Genomic DNA, 25550 nt, shown 5'->3' on the forward strand with positions numbered 1-25550 from the left:
TTACCAGCCAGCCTGGTAAAATACCGGGCAGGTGGCAACCATAGCGGGGAATGAGTATGGAGACTTGCACATATGTATTCTGTACATTTAAAGTATAGGACCAATTCTGGGTTTGGTTTAATACATAATGTGCATGTAAATGTATATTATCCCTGCCATCACATTTCTTGTAGTCACCAACCACGTGACTGCACTACAGAGGGCCTCTGCACCTTACATATGATATAGTCAGAGAAACTGTAATAATGGGTTGGCTTTATTGATATATGTGCTAAAGTCTGAGACCTAGTCTGCTTATCAATGCCTTTGTATGTGTTAAAAAAAGGGTGGGGGCAGTGAATTTTCTTTTTATACCTGGGTTTTCATTTTGCAAAATGATTTAGATGCCTTAGAGTGCTAACCCTTAACAAATAGATAAGTGTCATCCAGTGGAAGTTGGCTGATATGAACAATTGGATACAATTAACAAACTGGCCAGTTATATTGCAAATATAGCAATATTTCTTTCTTTTGTTAATGCTATATAGGGAAAAACTAGGTTAAATGTGTTATAAATATGTAGGAGGTGTGAGTTAGTGGTATATAGTACACTGATCCACCCTTATCTTGTGTTTTCTCCCCCATTGTGTCTGTTGCAAGCCTCCCTTTGCAGTGCACCGATTTGAGCCATAAAGAAAGAGTACTGAAGGCACCAGCCTTATACAATACAATAAACTAAATAATATGGCATCTATCTGCAACAGGCAAGTAGGGATGATGTGGAGAAGGTGTGGGCTGAGGAAGATGAAGATGCTGATGATGAGGAGGGGGTGTTAGAAGGGAGCACTGCACGCAGTCTGCTAGAGAGAGAGGCACCTTTGCGACCACCTGCAGAATGCGCAGGCTCACTCCGACTCACTGCTGCAGCTGCTTCATTTATGGCACCGCAAACCAAGCAGGAGATATAAACAAAACCACTGGCAGCAAAGGAAGATAGGGAGATGGGTTGGAAATAAAGGCTCACTAACCCGGTCGAGTGGCTGAAGGCTAATAAAGAATAAATGCAAATCACTGCTCAACCAGCAGGCATATCAGTAAGAATTAAAAGAACATAATCGCAGCGGCAGAAGAAGCTGACGTTAGTAGCAGTGTAGCATGCAGGTGATCATTTCCTACCTCCAGTGTCCTGATCTCTTTCTGGGTCAAGTCGTTGGAGGTGGCACACTTGGTCCTGAGTCCCTCCAGGTTGGAGATGCTGATGTCTATCATGTTTTGGACCAACTCGCACTGCTGCAGGGCTTTCTGCAAACTCAGGGGCTGCTCGTCGCTGCTGGCCACATTATCTTCATCCATGTCTCTCCCTTGATCTACTGCAACCCTCTCTTTCTTCTCTCTCCCTCCCCCCTCCCCCCCAAAAACAATGAAAAGAAAAAAAAAGTCCCCTTTGATTAAGCTCCCCCCTTATTGCAGCCCTCGGCTTCCTTCCAGCAGCACCAGGTCCTCAGCACAGGTACATGGATGGGACAGCGCAGGGGGGCTGCACCCCTGGACACTCGCTGACTCTTCACACTGGCTCCATTGGGAGCTCCCCGGTGACTCCCGATGCTGCTGCTGCTGCTGCTTCGGTAGGACACGAGCACCAGGCAGTGGTGCTGATGCTGCCAGCACTAAATACATAAATATGGAGCTTTGCCTGCAATGGCTGAGACTGAGATAAGGGCCAGACACATGAAGTGTCCCTTTAACACACCTGCACGGAGGCTAAGCTGATGGGGGAGCTGTCACTTAGCAGGATACTTGCTTATGCCTGATATTTGCGTGCAGCGGAATACGCTCTTTTATTATCACTGATATCATTCAGTTAGGATTTGTGCCGTGCGCAAGCGCCGGCCCTTAGCTTGAGGAGAGCATTGCCGCTGGTGCTTGCTGCACAAATGTGCTGGAGCCGGTGCTTGGCGATACTCATGCCTCTGCTGCTGCATCCCCTCCTGTCTCTTTCTGCACCGACATCTTGCCTGTCAATCAAGCGCGTCCTGGAAGCTACTAGGAAGAGGGGGCGTGGCCAAGATCAAGAACGCGCACCTGACAGGGGAGCTGAAGTCTCACAGCGGCGGCGGCGAGGAGGTGGGTTTGTGTAGTGGTCGCCAGCTTAGTTGCACTTGTTATTAGCGCCTCCAGCCCTTCTATAACCAGTAGCCCTGCCCCTTTGTGGGCTCTAAGGGCATCCTCACGTACTTCCAGGTTACCAGAATGCTTACAATCACGTGCCAACGGTTCTGTTCAGTATATACAAAGATGACTGCCCTAGTGAGCCCCTCTCTGAATAAAGAAGCACACAATAAAGCCATAGACATACTGGAAGTAGTTTGTAATTCCACTGGGGAAGTCATTTTTTGAAAGGGGTGGTTCACCTTCAAGTAAACGTTTAGCATGTTGTAAGATGGCCTATTCTAAGTAACTTTTCAATTGGTCTTCATTATTTATTTTTTAAATTCGTTTTTTTCTTCTGAGCCTTTTTAGCTTGCAAATGGGGGATCACTGACCCCATCTAATAAACAAATACTCTCTGTAAGGTAATTGTATTGTTATTGCTACTTTTTATTACTCATCTTTCTATTCAGGCCCTCTCCTATTCATATTCAAGTCTCTTATTCAAATCAGTGCACGGTTGCTAGGGTAAGTTGGACCCTAGCAACCAGATTGCTGAAATTGCAAACTGGAGAGCTGCTGGATAAAAAGCTAAATAACTCAAAAACCACAAATAATAAAAAAATTAAAACCAATTACAAATTGTCTCAGAATATCACACTGTACAGCATACTGAAAGTTAACTCAAAGGTGATTAACCCCTTTAACCCCATACTTCACAAGCAGTCAGGATTGACAATGTACAGTCACTATTTCCTCTGCTGTCCACTGTAAGCATATTAGACACCACGAGGAGCTCAGTCACTATGAAAATAAAAGCAGGTGGGCAAGGGCAAAGGTTTTTACACAGACCATAACAATCATTAAAAAAACATCTACTGAAATATATGGTAGAGTGAAATGGCTTCATATAAAAATTTTAAGCACAAGTGAAATGACTTCACCACCATTGACTAATACTCATGACATCCCTATGTACCTTTATATAGTGAATAATGGAACTCTGTGGTGACTTCGAATTAAATTAGAATCGAATTTGACTAAACTTGAATCAAGTTTTTTCACCGAAAAAAAAAACTTGAATGTCAGGCAGGCTAGTAACATCTTCAAATTGGTCACTGGACCTTTCCCATTGACTTATACATGAAGTTGGCAGGTTTTAGGTGGCGAATACATTTTTACAAGGGTCATGGTTTGATAAATTTCAAAATTCGATTTCGAATTAAAATTCGAATCAAGATGGATTATTCACAATTTGAATTTAAGAGTTTTGACCATAAAAAAAATTGAAAATTCAAATTCGAATTTTCAATTCGACCTTTAATAAATCTGCCCCTTAACCGTCCAGTTGTCTTTGACTTAATTCTACTAGATACTGTATATCATGACCTGGATAAATGACCATAGACTTATTCTTGAATATGAGAAATGTTTAGATCTGTATGGCCCAACTAGAAACTGAGATGGATGAGAACCTGAAAAGGATTTTAAGGTTCCCTGCCTGCACAGATTTGATAAACATGTGGAACATTATGCGCTCAGTGTGCCAAGACTGGTGCCAATTCTAAATACAAGGAAGGCAGTGTGCAAAGTGCATAAAATGGAGACTTGTGCATTGCAAAATTTGCAACTTAACCCATAGGGCTTTACATACATCGCAGTTCAGATATAAAGATAGACAGATTCATTGGTGGGTTGTTAGACATATTAATGGATGGAGAAAAAGAGCCTAAAGTTACCTTGAAGCATGTGAACATGATTAAAGGTCAAATTTCAAATTCATCTGCGTTTTTGTTGGGGGGTTATTTATAAAAAAAATTGAATATCCAAAACTGGGATGATTTTTACCAACTCGAAAACTTCGGCAGGTTTTAGGTGGCGAATAGTCGAATTTGAGTTCTTAAAGGGCCTAAGTACGATAAATTCAAATTTAAATTAAAACTCAAATTGAGTTACGATAATTCACAATTCGAATTTGAGAGTTTTGACCATATAAAAAATTCGAAAATTCTAATCTGAATTTTCAATTCGACCCATAATAAATCTGCCCCTAAGCCTTATCATGAAGCTTTATAAAATTTGCTTATATATTTATTTATTTTTGTATTTTTATTAATTTGATAGACCCTTACATGTATAAATAAACAGGACACTTTCTAATACAGCTTGTTTGGACAGGCCCATGGGTTGGAGTGCTTGGGGGTGAGGTGAATGCTTTAAAGCAGAATGAAACCTCCTAAAATGTGTGCAGCCATACAGTCCCCCTGTAATTTCAAGTTCTTAAACAGAGGCCCAATACATAGTCAATGACAGCTTACAGGAACTTCTTTGGCCTGTTTCCCAGAGTATCCATATTGTCAGTCCAGGCTGGGCACAAATAGTTAAAATGTCTGGGATGGAAGAGGGTTTAGTTCACCTTTAAAAAAGTTCATATCAGTATTAAAAGGTGCCAGCAGGCAAACAGAATCTAATTCCAGTTACATTATTGCTACTTTCCTCATAATTCCTTTGACTGAAGCACTTATTTCCTCTGGCAGCAACCTGACTGAAGCAAGGAATCGGAAGGTCCTCTTATTAGAAGATTAAGGTGACCGTCTTGTTTATAGCACAATAACATACAGGCACCTTTTTAGAGCTACATGATAGTGCTAAACGTTTAGAAGCATCAGAGTCTTTAATGGTGGATTAGGATTCTCAGTCACACATATATCTTTGCAGGGGACACAAGTACATTCTTTAAAATCAGAAGAAAGTAGCTTTCATCTTAAGAATGAATTGATAGCTGTAATAGATAGGTTTGGCTACCCTAGCATACGAAAAATTCTAGGTAAATTTTAGCTAGGTTAAATGCATTTGATGGATGCCTTTTTTCAATGCCAGCTACAATCTATTTTGAATCTATATTGTCTAGCCTTGAGTCTAGCTATTATTACTGTGGGTTTGTATAAGGCAGTGATCCAAATCTAATGTATCTGTTGTGAAATCATTTTAAAGAATTCGTCAGAATGGGTCTGTACGGTATCTTGCACTTTGTATTTAGAAGAGTTTGTTGCATCTCCAGTCTCTGTCATGTGCTGACAGGTAGGTGAATTTTCATTTTTTGAAATCATTTTGCAGTTTCAGTTGACTGATAATTGTGCAATTTAACTCATTTGCGATGTTTTGAATACTGATGTCACAGACATTTAGGGGGTTATTTAACAAAGGTGAGTTTTCAAGGGTAGTTTCAGTAAAAACTGAAATTTTCAGGATAAAAAAAACAGGAATGTTTTGAGATTTATCATGCCCCAAAGCTGCAAAAAGCTCCAGCTAAAACCTGTCAAGGTCATGTAGAAGTTAATAGCAGAGGTCCCTTGAACCATTTGAAGATGTTTGTTGTAGTGATGTGTGTGCCAGCCTGATACCCACAGGACCCACGTGTTTACCGGTCGGGGCACCACCATCAAATGGCGGCTTTCGACTTCCGGGTTCTTCTTTTATAGATGCTGCGCCACCATCAAATAGCTGCTTTCGACTTCCGGGTTCTTCTTTTATAGGCGCTGCGCCTGCTCACCCCACCCCTTTTGTGACATCATTGGCGGGGCGGCACAGGTCTATAAAAGCAACCCAGAAGCGCGGATGCGGGTGGGCGCGCACACATGACTAGTTTGTAGCCTTCATGATTTCCTTTCCACTCGAGCTATTCAAGTTTTTTTCGCCAATAACTCAAATCAATTTGAGCATTTGAGTTTTTCCCCCTGATTGCATTCATTCGAGGTATAAAAAACCTCACAAACTGGACGTTTGATAAATAACCCCATAACTGATAAAATGAAAAGATAAATATGCATATTTTTTACATGCAAAACTAGATGTGAGGAATCTTGTGGAATGGCATTTAGTCATGTTCTTGCTAAGAACACTAAACACCAATCTGCCTTTCCAACTGACACATCATCCACACATTGTTTTTTTTTTTTCATTCCCAAAGACTGTAGCCAAAAATCTTTTTTTCTTAGTAGACTTGCTAATTTGTAATAGAAGCTCTATCAGATAATAGTTTAGAGCTCTTACAGCGGAAAATTATACAGTAGAAATGTCCATTCACTTAAAGGGATAATGTCATGGGGAAAAAAAAATTTTTCAAAATGAATTAGTTAATAGTGCTGCTCCAGCAGAATTCTGCACTGAAATCCATTTCTCAAAATAGCAAACAGATTTTTTTATATTCAATTTTGAAATCTGACATGGGGCTAGACATATTGTCGATTTCCCAGCTGCCCCTGGTCATTTAACTTGTCCCTGCACTTTAGGAGTGAAATGCTTTCTGGCAGGGTGATGTTTTTTCTTCTCAATGTAACTGAATGTGTCTCGGTGGGACATGGGATTTTACTATTGAGTGTTGTTCTTAGATCTACCAGGCAGTTGTTATCTTGTGTTAGGGAGCTGCTATCTGGTTACCTTCCCATTGTTCTTTTGTTTGGCTGCTGGGGGGGGGGGAAGGAAGGGGGGTGATATCACTCCAACTTGCAGTACAGCAGTAAAGAGTGATTGAAGTTTATCAGAGCACAAGTCACATGCCTTGGGGCAGCTGGGAAATTGACAAAATGTCTAGCCTCATGTCAGATTTCAAAATTGAATATAAAAAACTTCGACCATTCACCACCTAAAAGCTGCCGAAGTGCTGTTTTAGCCTATGGGGGACCTCCTAGAACCTATATGGAGGCAATTGGTGGAGTTTGAGAGATCAAAGTTTTTTGGGGGAAAAACTTTGAATCAAAGTAGATCGAAGGAGCTATTTCTTCGATCGTACGATTTGAAATAGGCCGAATACGGACCACTTCAACCCCCAAAAACCTTCGACCTCTATTCGGTTGGTCTTCTTGAATTCGAAGTTCGAAGTTTTTTTAACTTCGACCCTTGATAAATATCCCCCTTAATGTATTAAGTGAGTTGAACCCTAAACCAAACATAAAAGGCAATTAGATACAATTCACATGGGTACATTATGGCCCACACTTTGAATATTGGAAACAACTTTGGAGACAGGAAGAAATGTATAAAAAATGCAACCAGATTAAATGAATGGAAAACAGAATAAGCAATGGCTTGAGAAACATGTTTTGTTTAATACAAAGGTCCAAAAAATTTTTTTCATAGCATGGTGCAGATGGAGTTCTTTGTTGACTTTAAAATGGTTTTGGTACTCTTCTATTTTAATTTATACATTGTACATGGCTTTGAAAAAGTTGAAACTAATGGAATTGTCATTTACTTTACAGGTATATGGAATTATGGAAAGGCCATCTCCCATAGACTCCATTATAATCAAATAATACAAATTTTAAAATATTATTCCCTTTTTCTCTGTAATAATAAAACAGTACCTTGTACTTGATCGAAGCTAAGATATAATTAATCCTTATTGGAAGCAAAACAAGTTTATTGGGCTTATTTAATGTTTACATAATTTTCTACTAAACTTAAGATATGAATATCCATTATACGGAAAACCGAAGGTCCCGAGCATTCTGGTTAAAAGGTCCCATACCTGTATATTTATTGGCAAATGTACTGGGATAATTTAGCCATTAATACAATTCATATCATCCTGCATCTATGACCTGCAGCATTGTTTTTAAGAAGTTAATGAGACTAGTACTTTGCCACAACAGCAAAAGTGATACAATGTTGATCAACTTTCATTTAGTATTCTTAGAAACACAGTAAAACATTTGGCAGGTTATGTAAAAAAAAGGCACTTAGTTTGCCCAGGAGCAGTAACCCATAGCAACCAATCAGAAGGCAGCATTTACTAGTAACTGCTCCTGGGCAAACTTATTGCCTTTTATTGCATATGGGGGCAATGTTCTACAGATTGCGCACAAGTTGGTGTAACCCTTAAAGGAGAACTAAACCCTAAAATGAATATGGCTAAAAATGGCATACACTATTTTATATAATGACCTGCATCAGCCTAAAGTTTCAGCTTCTTAATAGCAGCAATGATTTAGGCTTTCAAACCAATCACATGGGGTCACCATCTTGGAAAGTGTCTGTGACACTCACATGCTCAGTGGTCTCTGAGCAGCTGTTGAGAAGCTAAGCTTAGGGGTTGTCACAAATTATCAAGCAGAAAATGAGGTTGGTCTGTAATATAAGCTGATTATTAAATTTTGATGCTAGTTGAATCGGTTTCTGTGCTGCCCTGTAGAAATTATCTTGTTCACCTTTGAAAGCGCATCAACGAGTTGTTTATTGAGCTGGAAGGGAATAATACCTAAATGTTACCCAGAATATCATCAGTCTATCTCATTAGGGCTCATTTATCAACACTGAGCCAATTTGCCCATGGGAAGTTACATATAGCAACCTATCAGTGATTAGCTTTTAAAATCCTGCTGCAAGTAGAACAATGAATACAGCAATCTGATTTGTAGCCATGGGTTATTGCCCATGGGCAAATTTGCCCAGTGTTTATAAATGACACCCAATTGTCTGTTGATCTGTAGGTAATATCAATCCAGTCATTTACTGTATGAAGTTAAAATTAATCAGATGGATAAGGGGAGGACTCCAGGTCAAACAGCATTTAGCCTGGTATAGTTAAGTCCAGGGATTTCTATACCTTTAGCTGCTGTGTGATTGTCTCTTGTGAAAGTACTTTATTAAAACCCGATTTAATTTACTGAGAAATATTTGTTGGCTTTAGCCATGAAATTGCAGGCAATCATTGCAGCAATTGTTTTCATAAATGATTCCCTGGAGTGGTATCAAATAGTGTGTCAACCCTGAACCAAGATATTTTAGCTCATTTGTAGCGAATCTGTCCCGTTTCGCTTTGCCCAGAAATTTGCAAAACTCAGAAAAAAATTGCAAAACGGCAAAAATTCGCAAAATGCATTGGTCTATGGGCGTCAAAATTATTTTTACGAGCGACAATTTTGACACGAGCGACAATTTTTATATGTGCGACTCTTTTGTCCAAATGCATTAAAGTCGATGGGCTTTCGAATAATTTTGACACACAACAATTTTTACACGCGTGATTCTTTTGTCCAAATGCATTAAAGTCAACAGGCGTCCGAATAATTTTGACATGTGACAATTTTTACGAGCGTCAATTTTTACACGCGCGACTCTTTTGTCCAGGTGCTTGAAGGTCAATGGGCGTCCGAATAATTTTAACGTGCAGCAATTTTGATGAGCAACAATTTTTTTTTTGCAAATTTTCGCCTCAAATCCATGCCTGGCAAATAAATCCACCCATCACTACTTATTTGACCTGCCCTGCCACCTTTTTTGCAGCATTCTACACATTGCCTGATACATAAAGGGTTATTTATTGGGTTGCATTTGTTTCATTTGAAGGGAATATATTACAGCCATTAAAGGAATTTTAAAGGATTATGCTGGTCTGTGGTTATCCTGTGTTTATTTTAAAAAAAATATGAGGTGCGTGGGGTTTATAAATGAACACGTTTTTAGTATACTGGGCTTGCACATTCAAATAAAATACAAACACAAGGTGGTATCTAAAAAAAAATCTCTTTATATAGAAAAAAATACACAGTATATCAACCATAAATCTGATTTGCCATAGGCATATGTATACATGCATAAATCAATCATATTAGATACAAATACATACCACCAAGTTGTGCATATGAAGCTAAAAAGGTTACAGGAAGCTGACACAATTGCCAAAATTGAGAATAACCCCAACGTTTCAGCACTATAGTCTTTGTCAAGGGGTATTCTGTGCTAGGGAGTTGCCCGGGGTAAAAATACCCTTTTGAAATACATGCCAAACCTCAGTTTTTGTGTACGCCCTATACTTCCAAGTTTGCAACGTCATGTCCACTTACATCACTTCCCGCAAATGACTCATCCAGTATTGTGACGGAGTTACTTGTATGCATTCTACTGTAAGATGCGCAAGCACGGAAGCTAATGTCTGAGGACTGCCAGTATCCTAGCAACCAAGACGCTTACTGCATCAATGTTACAGATTTACATAGTGATATCACAAGCATTCAGTAATGACATTCACAGAATTAAAAACTTTAAAAACATCTGAACAAATAAAACTAATTTTCAACACATACTGAGGTCATTGATAAAAAAAAAAAGATAATTCCTTATCTTCATTTAGACAATTCAGGAAAGGGTATTCAATTTATAAAATCAATCTCATCTCTCGCTGTTTCAGGAGCAACTCTGTCACACCCCCGCCCTCCCCTCCCCCGGGTTGGTGTTCTCACCCTTTCTTTACCCATAAAGTGTAATTGTTTTACTTAATGTTGTTCCTGAAAAAAATGTCTGGTTATAGGGGATGAACTTTTGCCCAATCGCACATCACTCCTGTGTTCTCTAATCCTAATACTCAAAGTCCTAGTAGTTTAGCCTACATAGGGCTTCCCACAGGGGCATTTCAAAATGTGCACAACATGGTCTGACTGGCAGTTAATATAGTCCCTTATTTCATAGCCTTTACCAGTCATTGGATGGTAAAATTTGTCAGCACTTACCACAAAATCACATTTAACACACCTCCCACATTTGTACTTCCACTTAGTACCACTTAACCAGATTCCTTGTTTCTTGGGGACTTAATGAGTGTACGGATTGATCCTTCGGGTTATATCTAGTATAGGTCAATCTAAAAACAACTGGACTTGCTGAGTAATCAATGAAGACGTTTCACTACTCATCCGAGCAGCTTCTTCAGTTCAACTGACTGGTGTGGGAAGTTCTCTGCATATAAACTCTTCCACTAATCCATTTACAATGGCACATTGTAACTCTTCAAAGAGGTGACATCTGAAGAAACTCACAGAGGTGTTGATTCTGTGTAGTTGTGATAGGATTATCCAATGTGTCATGCAACTCCTAGATACAGGTGTTACTTGTGAGAGTTGCATGAATGGATTCCCACACCAGTCAGTTGAACTGAAGAAGCTGCTCGGATGAGTAGTGAAACGTCTTCATTGATTACTCAGCAAGTCCAGTTGTTTTTAGATTGACCTATACTAGATATACTATGACCTGGATGAATGAAAATCTTCATAGTCATCCTTCGGGTTAGTTTCCCTCTTGTATGCCATCATAAGTAAATCTGCTACCCAAGGTCTCAATTTATGGTCCATCTCTAGTAGATGCCAATGCCGGGAAATAATGTTTTTCACACATCCATATTGAGATGAATCTGTATTCACAAAAGGCAGTCGATCTGATTTCTTATTCACTGTCTTGGACAATAGATCTGTTCTAGATGTGCTATTTGCTTTCTCCCTTGCCACCTCTAAGCTATTAGCCTCATAGCCTCTGCTTTTAAAGTGGTTTAGCTTTTCCTTTGCTCTAAAAATTTAATTTGTCTTCTGTACTGATATTACGTCTGACCCGCAGCAGTTGGCTGTAAGGCAACCCCCTGGTGGTGGCAGGAGGGTGAAAGCTGCGAGGGCCTAGATACTTAATCCTATCAATCCGTTTCCTGTAAATATCAGTTACCAACCCACCATCCTTCAATTCAACAAAGACATTAAAAAATGTAGCTAATGTAAATCATACTGAAGTTTAAGTTTGATTCCTAGAATTGAGGTAGTTACTGAGAAGGTATACAAAAGTTCTTCCATTCCCTGCCAGATTAAGAAAAGGTCATCTATATAGCGAAGCAAGGTAAGTATTGTACAAGCTGGAGGGGATATATCGTGGATGGAAGATATGTATCCCCCATTTTTAGGTTCTGAGCCATTCATTTAAGAGTGACCCCTTTAAGAAACATCCGAGGGTTAACCAGCCAGAGGTGTGGGCTGGACAGCCAAGGGGTGTTTAAGGGAGTGAGCAGCAGGTGTGCAGAGAGAGAAAAGGAGCTGCACAAGGGAGCTGCCCTGAATGGTTTCACCGGCTGAACTTTCAGAGACCTGGGGGCCTGATAAATTGGAGATTGTGCTGGTGGGTTATTCCAGGAGACCAAGCCTGGTTAGTCTTTTGGGATACTGGCTGCTAAAGCTGCTGAAGTAAGCTATTCCTGTTATTATTGAACTTTCTGTTGCTGACTGAAGCTGTATTTACTGTTGCCACTGATTGCTGCTGGATGCTGTTTGATTTCAAAATAAATGCATTTATGGTGCAAACCCTGCTGTGATCCCCTAACCTAAACTGGTACTCGGATGCAGGCAGGCACTACCGAAGGGAAAAAAAAATTCTGAAAACTGACATTTAAAGAGACAGTCATTTATTTTCTCTAAGATGGAGGAACTGTTACAACAACTTGCTCGGGCTACAGTCCAGCTTCAGCAGAGAATGGTCGTGCAGCAGCAGACTAGAGATGCTCAGTTAAGTGCTTTGCGAGAGTCTATGGCAATACCAGTAATTGACTTACAAGAGGCTACAACTACTCAAGCTAAATTGTTGGCTGAGACTGTACAGCAGCTCGCTCCAGGAACGGAGTCCGTTACTGTGGCCCATGGCATTTTCTCCAAAAGTTGACCACCACTGATGATGTTGAGGCGTTTCTTACCACATTTGAGGACTGCTGAACAAGAAGGGTGGCCCGAGGTAAATGGGCTGGCCTAATAGATCCTTCCACAGAAGGTGTATTATGATCTTAACCCAGATGACACTATGAATTATGATCGACTGAAGGTCCATTTGGTCACCAAGTGGCTGCAACCTGAGGCTCTGACTGGAACCTAGATGGTGGAGCGAGTCGTGCAGATCGGTACCTTCAGTTCCTCCCTGTTAACCTACAGCCTTGGGTGAGTCATGGGGACCCCAAAACCTCGGTGCAGCGATGATTCCGAGGTACACAGCCACCAAGAAACTACGGGCTCCTACTAGTTGACGATAGTTCACCATCTCCCCGGCCAGAGGGTGTACAGGTCACAGATGCACAATGTTATCCATTTGGTCACCAACTGGCTGCAACCGAGGCTCTGACTGGAACCCAGATGGTGGAGCGAGTCGTGACAGATCAGTACCTTCGGTCTCTCCCTGTTAACCTACAGCCTTGGGTGAGTCATGGGGACCCCAAAACTTCGGAGCAGCTGGTCGAGATGGTTGAGAGGTACACGGCCACGGAGGAACTACTGGCTCCTACTAGTTGGCGATAGTTTACCATCTCACGTCAGGAGAAATCTACACCAGCCGGAAAAAGTTCCCAGCAGATTCCCGGGCTCAGTGTGAACGAAAGTGAAAGTCATCACCTGCCCAACAGGGGGCACCGCCGGTACCTCTTCACTCCGGGAAGGGGGGCAGTGTGCAGTGCTGTAGGTGTCAAGCTTGGGGGCACACTAGAGCACAATGCCTGTTGAAAGAGGAGCTTATGGCGTGTGGGGCTCTCCAGCAACTTTCCTGTTATGCACACAAAGTTTACACTGAATGCCCTGACTTGATTGAGGGGCAGTTAGAGTGTACTGTCTACATCAATCAGGTCCCAGTCAAGGCTCTCCTGGATTCAGGGTGCATGGTGTCCCTGGTACTGGACAGTGTTATTGGCAAATTCGAACCAGCGTCCAAGTCACTACGGGTAGTTTGCATCCACAGAGATACCCGGTCCAACCCGCTAGTCCCAGTGACCATCAGTGTTGCCAGTGAATCTGTGGTGCATGAGGTTGGAGGGGTGAGTAAACTGCTACGCCCCGTTATTGTGGGACATGACTTTTCAAAGTTCTGGGAATTATGGAAATGTGTGGGGAAGAAAACCACTGACTTGAGGGTTGGTTTGGGTCCCCAAAAACCAAGTGATGCTGAAAATGATATAATGTATGACTTGCAAAATTATATTGGGTCACAACCCCAAACTCTGTAAAAGAGTACTAAGGTAATTGAAAAGCCTGGTCAGAGGGCTGAGCTGTCCTCTCAGGGGGGGATTTTTCCCCGTTACAGGTAATGTTTGGGGAGGATGATAAGGATGATTCCTCAAACCCTGTATCTCCTGATCTAGATGTGTCAAGGGGAGCCTTTAGCACTGTCCAGATGCAGGATCCAACCTTAGTTAATGCCAGAGAGCAAGTGGTGGTGATAAATGGTGTTTCTTAAAAACCAGGTGCAGATAAATGCTGGCCACACTTCGCTGTAAATGGCGATATGCTCTTAAGAGTCACCAAGGTCCGTGAGGAGGTTGTTGAACAACTGTTAGTTCCCCAATCATGCATAGTACGAATAGTACTTGACCTGGCGCATGATGATGCACTTGGGGGCAGAGAAGACAGAAGTGAGAATTACAGACCCGTTTTACTGGCCAGGTTTAAAGTCCAAAGTGAAAACCTACTGTGCGTCCTATCCTACCTGCCAGTTAACAGCTCCGGCTTCTTATTTTGGCAGCCCCTTGGTGCCCTTACCCATTATTGAGGTACCATTCGGACGTATAGCCATGAACTTGGTAGGTCCCCTGGTAAAATCTGCTGAAGGCATCCATATATCTTGGTGATCCTTGATTATACCACCCGATACCTGGAAGCTATTCCCTTAAAGGAGAAGTCAACCTGTATGGGGAAAAAACACTCCCCCCCGGCCTACCTTCCCCCCCCCCCGGGCAAATGCCCCTAACTTGTTACTTACCCCTCCTTCCAGGTCCTCTGCTGCAGAGTTCACGGGCGCCATCTTCTCCCGAGCGCTCTTCTTCCTGCTTTGACCAGTGTTTTTTGGCGCATGCGCAGTACGAGGCATTTACCGGTAAGGATCTTCTGCGCACGTGCCGAAAGTCACGAAGCTTCCGAAAAAAAAGATTGGAAACTTCGTGTCTTTCGGGCGCATGCGCAGTTGGAGTCATTTGCCGGTACGGAGCTACTGCACATGCACCCAAAAGTCACATCGTTTCCGTTCTTTTTTTCGGAAACTTTGTGACATTTGGCACATGCGCAGAAGATCCTTACCGGTAAATGCCTCGTACTGCGTATGCGCCCGAAAGTATATGGTAGAGCCTCGTACTGCCTATGCGCCCGCAAGTATATGGTAGAGCCCAGACCCGGGAAACTTTTTCAAAATGCCCCATATTCAAATTTGCATATGCGGGAACTACATTAGAGCCCATTGCTGTCCCTTGGCTCTGTTCATAATATTTTTTTTTTTTAAAAGGTCTTATTTATTGGTTTGTACAACAAGGTATTAGCCGATGGGCACAATACAACATTCCTTCTTCACACTTGAGACCGAACCATAGTTTTTGCATTATTCCAACAAAGCAGAGTGTATGAATGAACAAACCTTTTTTTTTTTTTTACTTACAACAAATACACAACAAATAGGGGGGAGAGGCTGTGTAGTCTACCCAGTGCACTCAGACATACCTGTCCTGGGTGCTATTTTGCCTGTTGTTTTGTGTTGTAGCAGAGTCCATAGTGTCTGCCCACGGGCCCCAGACTTTGTCAAATTTGTCTGGACAGCCTCGACTCAAATAGGTCAGCTTATAAAATGGGAGGGCCTCATTTATCAAAGATTTCCATCTTTTCAGGGTAGGTGGGTTAGGTAGCTTCCATGACAAAATAATGGATTTCCTAGCATAGAAGTACAAAAGTCTCAATAGGGAGCGCCTGTGCTTGTCTGGCACTATATGTTCCACCAGACCCAGGAGACATGCCTCTGGTGAGCGCACCTTAGGCAGGTCTAGAGTTTGTTCAATGAAGGTGTGTATGAAAGTGCCCGGACTGGCTCCACATTTGAAACAAAGGTTATTTGGCATAAGGCCGATTGAGTGCGACCTTGCTGGTGTGATGTAAGTTCTGTGTATTGTACTATACTGTATCACTGTATCATTACTACTAATAATGGAAGGTAAGTATGAGTGGGTGATGTCGTCCCAGTCTTCTAGGTCTAACTGCGGCATATAAGTTACTCACTTAGTGTAACTATGTGCAAAGGGATTTCCCCTTTGCTTCGTGAGGATAGAATAGATCCGGGAGGTTAGCCCTTTCTTTCTGTTCATAATATTTACCTTCAAAGATAAAATAATTATTTTTCAAGACCCATCCCAAAAATTGTAAGAACAATTCCGCAACACCATCAGGGAGCTCCAGCTCACGGATGACTAAGGCTACAGTCTCAATACCCTGGTCATGCAGGACTGATGTATACAAAGAGAAATGCATTATTAGGAACTCCACCAATTTATTAAAAACACAGTCCAATAGCGTAGCAATGGGTTGAAAAATTTATGACATCCTTGCAACAATGAGTCTCCCAGGCGAACTCTTTATGTATCTTTGGAAGAAGATAAAATGCAGTTACAATAGGGTTATCAACTTGCAAAAATTTTCTCAACCGACTTGTAATAACCCCTTCTTTCTCACTCTCTAAGAGTCTCTGTAAGAACCCGATTTATCTTCTGTTTCAAACTGTACGTAGGGGTCACCCTCAAGTAATCTATAGTGTCAGCATCCTGCAGTTGTGAAAGCACTTCCTTTCTTTTTTTTTTTTTATAAATTCTTTATTTACGTGTTTCGCAAAATATCAAAAGTACAATAGCATGAGAATCCTGCAAGCACAAAATTCAAGAATAAGATAAGATACAGTGCTTGAACATGGGGTATATCAAGACAAAAGTTAGCAAAAGACACCGTCAGATCACATAACACGTAGGCATACTTTGCGAATAAAAATTACTAAATAAAGAGAAAAAGAAAGAAAATAACAAAAACCACAGAAAAATAAACTATGTTGGGCACATCTACAATCCAGGAGATAGTAGCAAAACGGTGGGTGGAGAAGTAAACACAGCAAGGATAGGGTGGGAAGCACTATATATTAACTGAGTATGGTGATCCTATATCAGTGACATATCAATTGGATGCCAGGGGTCCCAAGGAAGCGATATGCATACAGTGGCCGTATCAAGAAGTAAGAGTCCGGTATTCCTGCGATTCGGTAAACTGGAGCCAATAGAACCATTTCCGTGTCAAGTTTTCGTGGCATTTCGGATTACACGTCTCTGATTTGTAGTGCTCAAACCGGCAAATTTCGTTTACTTTAAGTGCCCAGTCTTTAAGTGTAGGGATTACTTTCGATTTCCAAAACAAAGGTATCAAGGACTTGGCTACTGTAATTAAAGTCGAAATGAGCGCCGTGCGATATCGTGCTGGGGACATGTTGTTACAATGCCTCTGAGTCTATCACCACTATTGCACCGGTTTGGCATGTAATTCAATAGGGTATTTATAACCTGGGCATTTCTCTAGCACATCAGAATTCCCCTCGACAAAGGCTATTGTGCAGAAATGTTGGGGTTATTCTCATTTTTGGCAATTGTATCTGCTTCCTGTAACCTTTTTTGCTGTATATACAGCTTGGTGGTATGTATTTGTGTCTAATATGATTGATTGATTTATGCATGTATATATGCCCATGGCAAATTGGATTTATGGTTGATATACTGTATATTTTTTTGAGACTTTTTTTGAGATACCACCTTGTGTTTGTTTTTTGAGTGTGAAAACCAATAAACTAAAAGTGTGTTTATTTTATTACTCAGTGTGGGGTTAATTTTGGGCTTTGTTGCACCTCATACATTATCTCATATAAATTAGCTTAGTTGGTGTGCCCTCCACTGATTGTATCTTTTGTTTATTAATGAACAGCTTAGTCTTCAATTTATAGATGGGACATTACTAGTACTGTATGCCCTTTAACACATTATCCTGTTTGCAAGTTTGTCTTGCTGTTCTAGAGGTGGGAAGGGGGAACAATACTGTTTATTTGGACCCTATCAATTTTGAAATATATATAGCTATGGTGTTAAATTAGTTTAATGCTATCCACATCGTTAATTGAAGTTTTATCCATAGGACCATGAATGGCAGTGTTAATTTATCAGTGTAAAAATCCCAAACTTATTGAAGGCAGCAATTAAGTTAGGAAATTCTATTTAAAGATACATTTGAATCTTGTATGTTAAATGTTAACTTTTACAATGCAGCATTCTTTCTTTTGCAGCTGTAAGCACGAATAGTATATACAGAACTGCTTATTATACTTCCTATTGCCGCCAGTGATATTCACTATTAGTGGACTTGTGGGGGTTGTTGGGCTCTCTATGTACCTAAAATTCCTAATGCATATGTTGAATCTCAGTCCAGTCTTGTTACCCCAGTCTGCCAAATGCCATAGAAAGATACACTTACCAAAATTAAGGATGGATATATTACATTATTTTATAAATACTCAGAAAGCAACAGCAGCCGTTTATAAAGAGGCTCAGAACAACACAATGGAGGTCCAATTTCTCCCACAACTTTACAGAAAATAATTGAGGACCATTTACTAAACCTGTGAAAAATCATCCATTCAATAGTTGGCAAACAGTTGATTCCTAATTAATAACCTGTGATTTCTAAATCACAGGTTGACTCTTGATATAGAGTCACTAAGGTGTTATTTACTAAACCTTGAATTTTTCTGGTCAGGCTTTTTAAAGCAAAAACTTGAATTTTTCTTGGAAAACAAAACTCATATTTTTTAAGATTTATTATGCCCCGATGCTGCAAATAGCCTGAATCCAAAAATACACCATCTTAGACCTGTTGAGGTCCTGTATAAGTCAATGGGAGAGGCACCTGTCCCAATTTGAAAATATCGTGGTTTGCACTTGGGGCAAAACCCTGAAAAAAAATAAAGAATTTGGGAAAAAATCGCACGATTTGTGTTTTCTCTCGATTTAATCAGTTTTTTTCCCGATCAGATTAATTCGAGTTTTTTTTTTTTTAATAAATAAGGTCAAATCAGGCATGGGAGTTTGGTTGTGATAGTAAATAAACCCCTAAATGTTTCCTATCTTGTGTGTAACTTTTTACCAATGAAGGAATAAAGCTTGAGTTTGAATCCATGATGTCTGAAACACAGTGCTACATGTCCATTGTTTTTCATATGAATCAGTATTTAATATAGTATTTAATATCCATCTAAGCTTCAGTTCAGGACAGGAGCACCCGGGTCAGACGTCTTATTCGGTGATTTATATACAGGGTAAATATATATATAAGAGCTTCAAGGACCTGGGTATTGTGCATCTGAGCCAGTATTCTTTCCTGGTGCTTAATAATATAGCAAACTAGGCACATTTTGTCTCTATATGCAATATGTACTATATGACCTGGCCGTCTCATGCATGGGTGGGATCAGCCACGGAACAGGAGGGGCTTTGTTTCAAGTTTTACCACCCACCTGTGTGGTTGTGTCAACCCAACCACTCATGACCCACTGAACCAGACAGCAAAAGCAATGTTTGGTGTTAATGTATTTATTGGAAAAACATAAAGGCCAATATTTTTCCTAGAAAAAAACCCTAACAGTAAGATACAAAGGTATTTTATATCATAGATAGTTTGCATACATCAATTAGCCTCCCTGTAGCAACGACAGAATGACATGCACAGCAGGAAAGCTTTTTATTGGTAATGCAATTCTTTCTTGAAAACAGGTAAGTAAAGTTTGTTTCTTTCTTAGTTTTTTTTTGTTACATGATTCTTAGTGACAATTGCTCTCTCTGGGCAAAAAGAACAAACCAGAAGAGGGTCAGTATTGTCAATCTCTGGCCCCATTAACATGCAAAACATAAACCTCAATAAATTTGCAATTTACCTTATGCAAAGACAATTTTAATCAAACAATTCCCTATATATTTACACAATTGCTGTTGAAAGGTAGTTTTACCTATCTGAATTGGTTCCGAAGTGCGACCAGTAGTGTATTGGGAAATGTTGATGCAACTTAGTTTAAGGGGCAGAGGCCAGCATTACAATTTACTAATGCAATGTACATCAAAGTACTTGCTGGTACATTTATTATACCACTGTTTTCCAAAACTGTCCTGCTATCCTTTTAAACCCTCCATCCCTGCTCCTAATAAATCAGACTGCTCATTCCTGCCCCAGTGACATCACCACAGGTAAGCAAGATTCCAATAGAAAACCGTAGCTACACGTGGAAGGGCCCTAAACCTGAATTTTAAGGCTAAACAATGGGATCCACAACAGTTCAATACAGGCTCACCCTGATTCCATTCACTAGTTATCCCAGGGGGACTGTAGAGGATACAGTGTGCATTTAATAGCTCCTCGCTGCATAATACCAAAACCAAGAAAAAGGGAAGGCACATCACCTCATAAATAAAAACCACTGTTTATTAAACCATTAAAAAAAAGGTGGCTGTAGTGTGGGTAGACACCTAACGTGTTTCGGGAACACCCATATGATTAAATTGAATAAACAATGGTTTATTTTATGAGGTGTGTGCCTTTGCTTTTTTCTTGGTTTTAAACAATGGGATCGCCAATTAATTAAGTGACTGAAACCTATTTAAAGGAAAACTATACCCCCCAAACTATGTAGGTCTCTATAAAAAGATATTGCATAAAACAGCTCATATGTAAAACCCTGCTTCATGTAAATAAACCATTTTCATAATAATATACTTTTCTAGTAGTATGTGCCATTGAGTAATCATAAATAGAAAATTGCCATTTTAAAAAATAAGGGCCGCCCCCTGGGATCGTAGGATTCACTGTACTCACAAACATACCAACAAACCAATATGACATAAACTATCTGTTGCTTAAGTGTTCATTTTGGGGGTATAGTTTTCCTTTAAATGTTGGGCCTGGATACATTCCTCCAAAGTGCCAGCATTTTCTCTTTATTCTCTAGAATCCCTTGTGCCACCCTGGGAGGATACATGTGCAGTAAAACAATTTCTTCTTCAGATCTTCATGTACTGTGCACGTGCCCACCTTGAATAGGAGCAAGCGTTGTCTAACAATACCTCTTATAGCAAATTTATTATTAACAACAGGCAAGCCCTTCCAGGCTAAAGAAATAGTGATTTTGGTCACTGCAGGATGACTATCAAATTTGACCCCAAAACAAGGATGTATTTGGGTCTTGTGCTGCCGTAGGAACTGGACCTCAGACCACCGCCGTCTCTTGGAAATTGTCTCCTGCACAGATGGCACTGCACATACATCAATCACAACAGAGATGGGTCCCCCACCTTCACTGTTATATTTAGCTGCAAATGTTTTTTTTTTTTGTAATTTCTTTTTATTGCATTTTGTTGTATACATGCTAACAACTTTAATAAAATAACTTTAACAGCATCAATTCAGTTGTCTGTCAGATATATTCATCTATATAGTATCTAATGCGAGGCGCATAACACTAAATATATTGATTCAATTTTGGTCCACCAGCCTTATGTGAACACAGATATTGACAGGTGAATTGTAGGCTACTACAAAACAAATAAAATAACGTAATACCCAACATTTTGTGTGCTATTTTTTTCTTTATTTTCCTGGCTAACTGGGAGGGGGGTATCAAGGGTTGAGAGGATTTGGGGTACTTTGAGGTGTCGTTAGTTGAGGTTCCAGATGTGGAAGGTGCTCTGCAATCCAAGGAGACCATACTTTATTGGAATTTTTTTGGACATCCTCTCTGCAAATATATCAATTGATAGAGAGGGACAGTACCATTAACCATTTGAATCCATTGTTTTTATGGGGAGGGTGCTGACTTCCACCTCATGTCTATAAGTCTTTTTGCCTTTATGAGGAGAAAGTTGAGGAGAGTTTGTTCTGCTGATGTGGGCGCTGTATCTTCGACCTGATTCAGTAGTATGGTTTCAGGGTTTAAAGGGAAAATATGCGTTTTTTTAATGTCATTTTCTTTTTTTTTTCTTCACCAAATTGGTACGACAGGGTTTCCCCTAAAGCTTGTGTCCCCTAGCCACAGTCCCCTAGGTTCCTATTTGGTCAGGCTCAGACTGGCATTCTGTGGCTTCTGGCAAATGGCAGCTATAAGATGCCTCACACACTGACCGTTTATTGGGATGGTGGGTGGGCTGTTCAGAGCCCTATGAACTTGGACTGCCGGGGCCTATTTGGAATCGCGGTCCAGAGATAAATACATCTCTACCCACAAAAGATTTATTTTTATGCTCCTTAAGGACAAATTCTTGTGGCAAGTAAATGACACAATTTTAATCGGTTACGTTTAATAACAGAATTGGTCCCCAAGCCAATTCCCCAAGATCACTTCCCCAGTATTTACTCTACAGGAGACAGCCCTCCCTGCACCCCAACATTGTCTACTACTGCGTCTCACGTCCGCAACTACACGTTCAATTCTCCCGCTCCCTTCTTTCACGTTTAGTACACAGAGCCCCACTTCCTGCTTCAGGTCTGAAGCTCGGAGCCAATCGCTACCCGAGGTGACATCACACCCTTCAACGGATTGGTCACTTGACTGTGACATCTCTTTCCTCTTCCAACCACTACAGTTTAGGGCGCGAGTTTTATGCTCCTCCCTAGGAAGCTGCGCGCTAGGACCGTATGGTGTCTCAATGCGCCGGGAATCTGTGGCTGTACATTTAATTAGGTCTTACGCGCAGTTTTTGTCGCTGCTTTCCTCCGCTAGTCATGGTGTCCGAGAATAAGGGTCAGCCCGTGCAGAGCAGGAACTTGCCATGGTATGAATAGTGTGTGAGCTTCTGTGGTGGCTGTTGTGCTCTGTGTGCGGCAGATGCGTGCTGGCAGCTTGTGTGTGTGTCACTGAATCCTCTGATCTCTATGGGGTGTGAAGTCGCGCATCAGTCAGAGGAACTTCTGTTTTGTAGGTTGGAGCAACGTGGCTGGGCACTTGTTTGTATTATTGTTTATTTTTACATAACTGGCTTGTTACCCACAGCTTGTGATGTATTCACCTGAAATAGACTGATTGCTGCTGTGTGAGGGGCAATAGAAGGCCTGCTACTGCTATACACACTATACCTACACACTATACACACACACACACTATACACACACACACTATACCTGCTATACACACACACACTATACCTACTATACACACACACACTATACCTACTATACACACACACACTATACCTACTATACACACACACACTATACCTACTATACACACACACACTATACCTACTATACACACACACACTATACCTACTATACACACTATACCCACACACTATACACACACACACTATACCTACACACTATACACACACACACTATACCTACACACTATACACACACACACTATACACACACACACTATACACACACACACTATACACACACACACACTATACACACACTATACACACACACACTATACACACACACACTATACACACACACTATACCTACACACTATACACACACACACTATACACACACACACTATACCCACACACACTATACACACACACACTATACCTACTATACACACACACACTATACCTACTATACACACTATACCCACACACTATACGCACACACTATACCCACTATACACACACTATACCTACACACTATACACACACACACTATACACACACACACTATACACACACACACACTATACACACACACACTATACACACACACTATACCTACTATACACACTATACACACACACACACTATACACACACACACTATACACACACACACTATACCTACTATACACACTATACACACACACACTATACCCACTATACACACACACACTATACACACACACTATATACACACACACACACTATACCTACACACTATATACACACACACTATACCCACACACTATACCTACTACACACACTATACCCACACACTATACCCACTATACACACACACTATACACATACACACTATACACACACTATACACATACACACACACTATACACACACACTATACCTACTACACACACTATACCCACACACTATACCCACACACTATACCCACTATACACACACACTATACATGGAGGGCAGAATAGTCACAGGCAGTAAGGATAGTTTAGTTTTGGGAGATGAATGAGACCACTTACTATGTTTTGTACTTTAGACTAAGGATGTTACAGAGTAGAAGCATAATTTAAGGAACTGAAAGAATAGAGATGGGTATATAAGATGTTCTAAGATAAAACTGGGAATACAATAACCATTATTTTACTAGGCCACATGATATTTATACTTGCTAGGTATCGCTCAGCACATTGGGGTAGATGAGGGTATATTTAAAGCACTGTGTATCTTGACGGCGCTATATAAATAAATGATGATGATGATATTTGCACTAAACTTGTGTTCTTTGCCAGTACTGCACTAGAATCAGTATGAAGACAAGTTCATGTGTTAAGGTGGCCATACACGGATAGATCCGCTCGTTTGGCGATGTCGCCAAACGAGCGGATCTCCCTCCGATATGCCCACCTTGAGGTGGGCAATATCGGGCTGATCCGATCGTGGGCCCTAGGGCCCAACGATCGGATCCTAGCGTTCGCCAAACGGGCGGTCGGATCGCGGGACCGCATCAACGAACAGATGCGGCCGCGATCCGACGGGATTTTTAACCCCATCCGATCGAGATCTGGCCGACTTTCGGCCAGATCTCGATCGGGGAAGCCCGTCGGGGGCCCCCATACACGGGCCAATAAGCTGCCGACTTGGTCTGTCGGCAGCTTTTATCGGCCCGTGTATGGCCACCTTTAGACTAGAATGAGGAGACCTGCAAAACCATCCTGAATTTTAGAGCAGATGAAGCTCCAACTGAATTGTCGTGTAACAGTCTACACCCCAGTATGCCAGGCACATGTCATCTGTTATTTGTTGATCAACCACATGTTGCAGAGATAGTTATTGACATCAGTCCCTACTCACACCAGGCTTTCAAAATTGCTGCCTTCTCAAACCACCCACTTCCTCTGCCATCTCTCATTTAAATACTTTCTCTTTTGCTGCTCCTCTGAAATTCCTTTCCTGAATTCTTTTATAAAAAACAGTCTCTCCGCTTCTTCAAATCTAAACTGTCATTCTACCCCATGGAGCACTGGAGCAGTTTTGCATTTAGTCACTTGCTCCAAGCTTTGTGAATACCAGAAATTGTCATAGTCCTTTATGTAACTTGCACACTGAGATTGTAAGTTCTTGTTTTTTACTACATCACATGGCAGTCTCTGTGCAGTTTGTGCATTGTGAAAATGTAGAGCCTTCACTAGATACTGATGAATGTAATGTCAGCAGTTCTGGGGCTGTATGCCTTTTGTCTGTAATAACAGAAGTACAGTTTATATGATAGAATAGATCAGTGCATGTTCATGTATTTTAAAGGGGAAACTTTTGTTCATATTGAAGTTGATGTTTGTATGCTATATATACAGTTTGTTCTTGAACTGTACTATAAAATCCCACTCACAGGGTAAAACACGGAAAGCCAAGTGTATTGGAAAGCCTTGATTCCCTCTGGTGTTCCGTCAAGCCACCACTGGAATTGATTCAATCATGGGATATGGAAATCAAAGGCAAACAGCAGAATACCTGCTAATCGGTGCTTTATTATGCATCCACACAACATGTTTCGGGCAGCAAAGGTCCTTTTTCAAGTCCTACTGTACTATAAAATCCACTATGATGGCTTTAAAGCATGTCCGACC

General features: G+C 40.9%; 2 protein-coding genes across 3 annotated transcripts in view; one reads left to right on the top strand and one right to left on the bottom strand.

The window, feature by feature from the left end:
• ksr2.L (kinase suppressor of ras 2 L homeolog) overlaps positions 1-1589 on the bottom strand; it is a 192029-nt gene extending 190440 nt beyond the window's left edge. Inside the window, exon 1 of the mRNA XM_018263769.2 lies at positions 1156-1589. Coding sequence (XP_018119258.1) covers positions 1156-1332 — 177 coding nt within the window. The 5' untranslated portion in view covers positions 1333-1589. The remainder of the gene's footprint in view (positions 1-1155) is intronic.
• Positions 1590-22434: 20845 nt separating this feature from the next.
• Positions 22435-25550, top strand: part of rfc5.L (replication factor C subunit 5 L homeolog) — a 36045-nt gene continuing 32929 nt past the window's right edge. Inside the window, 1 exon segment of one of the 2 annotated variants that reach the window (NM_001087208.1) lies at positions 22435-22564. In NM_001087208.1, coding sequence (NP_001080677.1) covers positions 22515-22564 — 50 coding nt within the window. In that variant the 5' untranslated portion in view covers positions 22435-22514. 2 annotated transcript variants of the gene reach the window in all.

The sequence above is a fragment of the Xenopus laevis genome, chromosome 1L (genome assembly GCF_017654675.1).
Source record: "Xenopus laevis strain J_2021 chromosome 1L, Xenopus_laevis_v10.1, whole genome shotgun sequence".
Taxonomy (NCBI): domain Eukaryota; kingdom Metazoa; phylum Chordata; class Amphibia; order Anura; family Pipidae; genus Xenopus; species Xenopus laevis.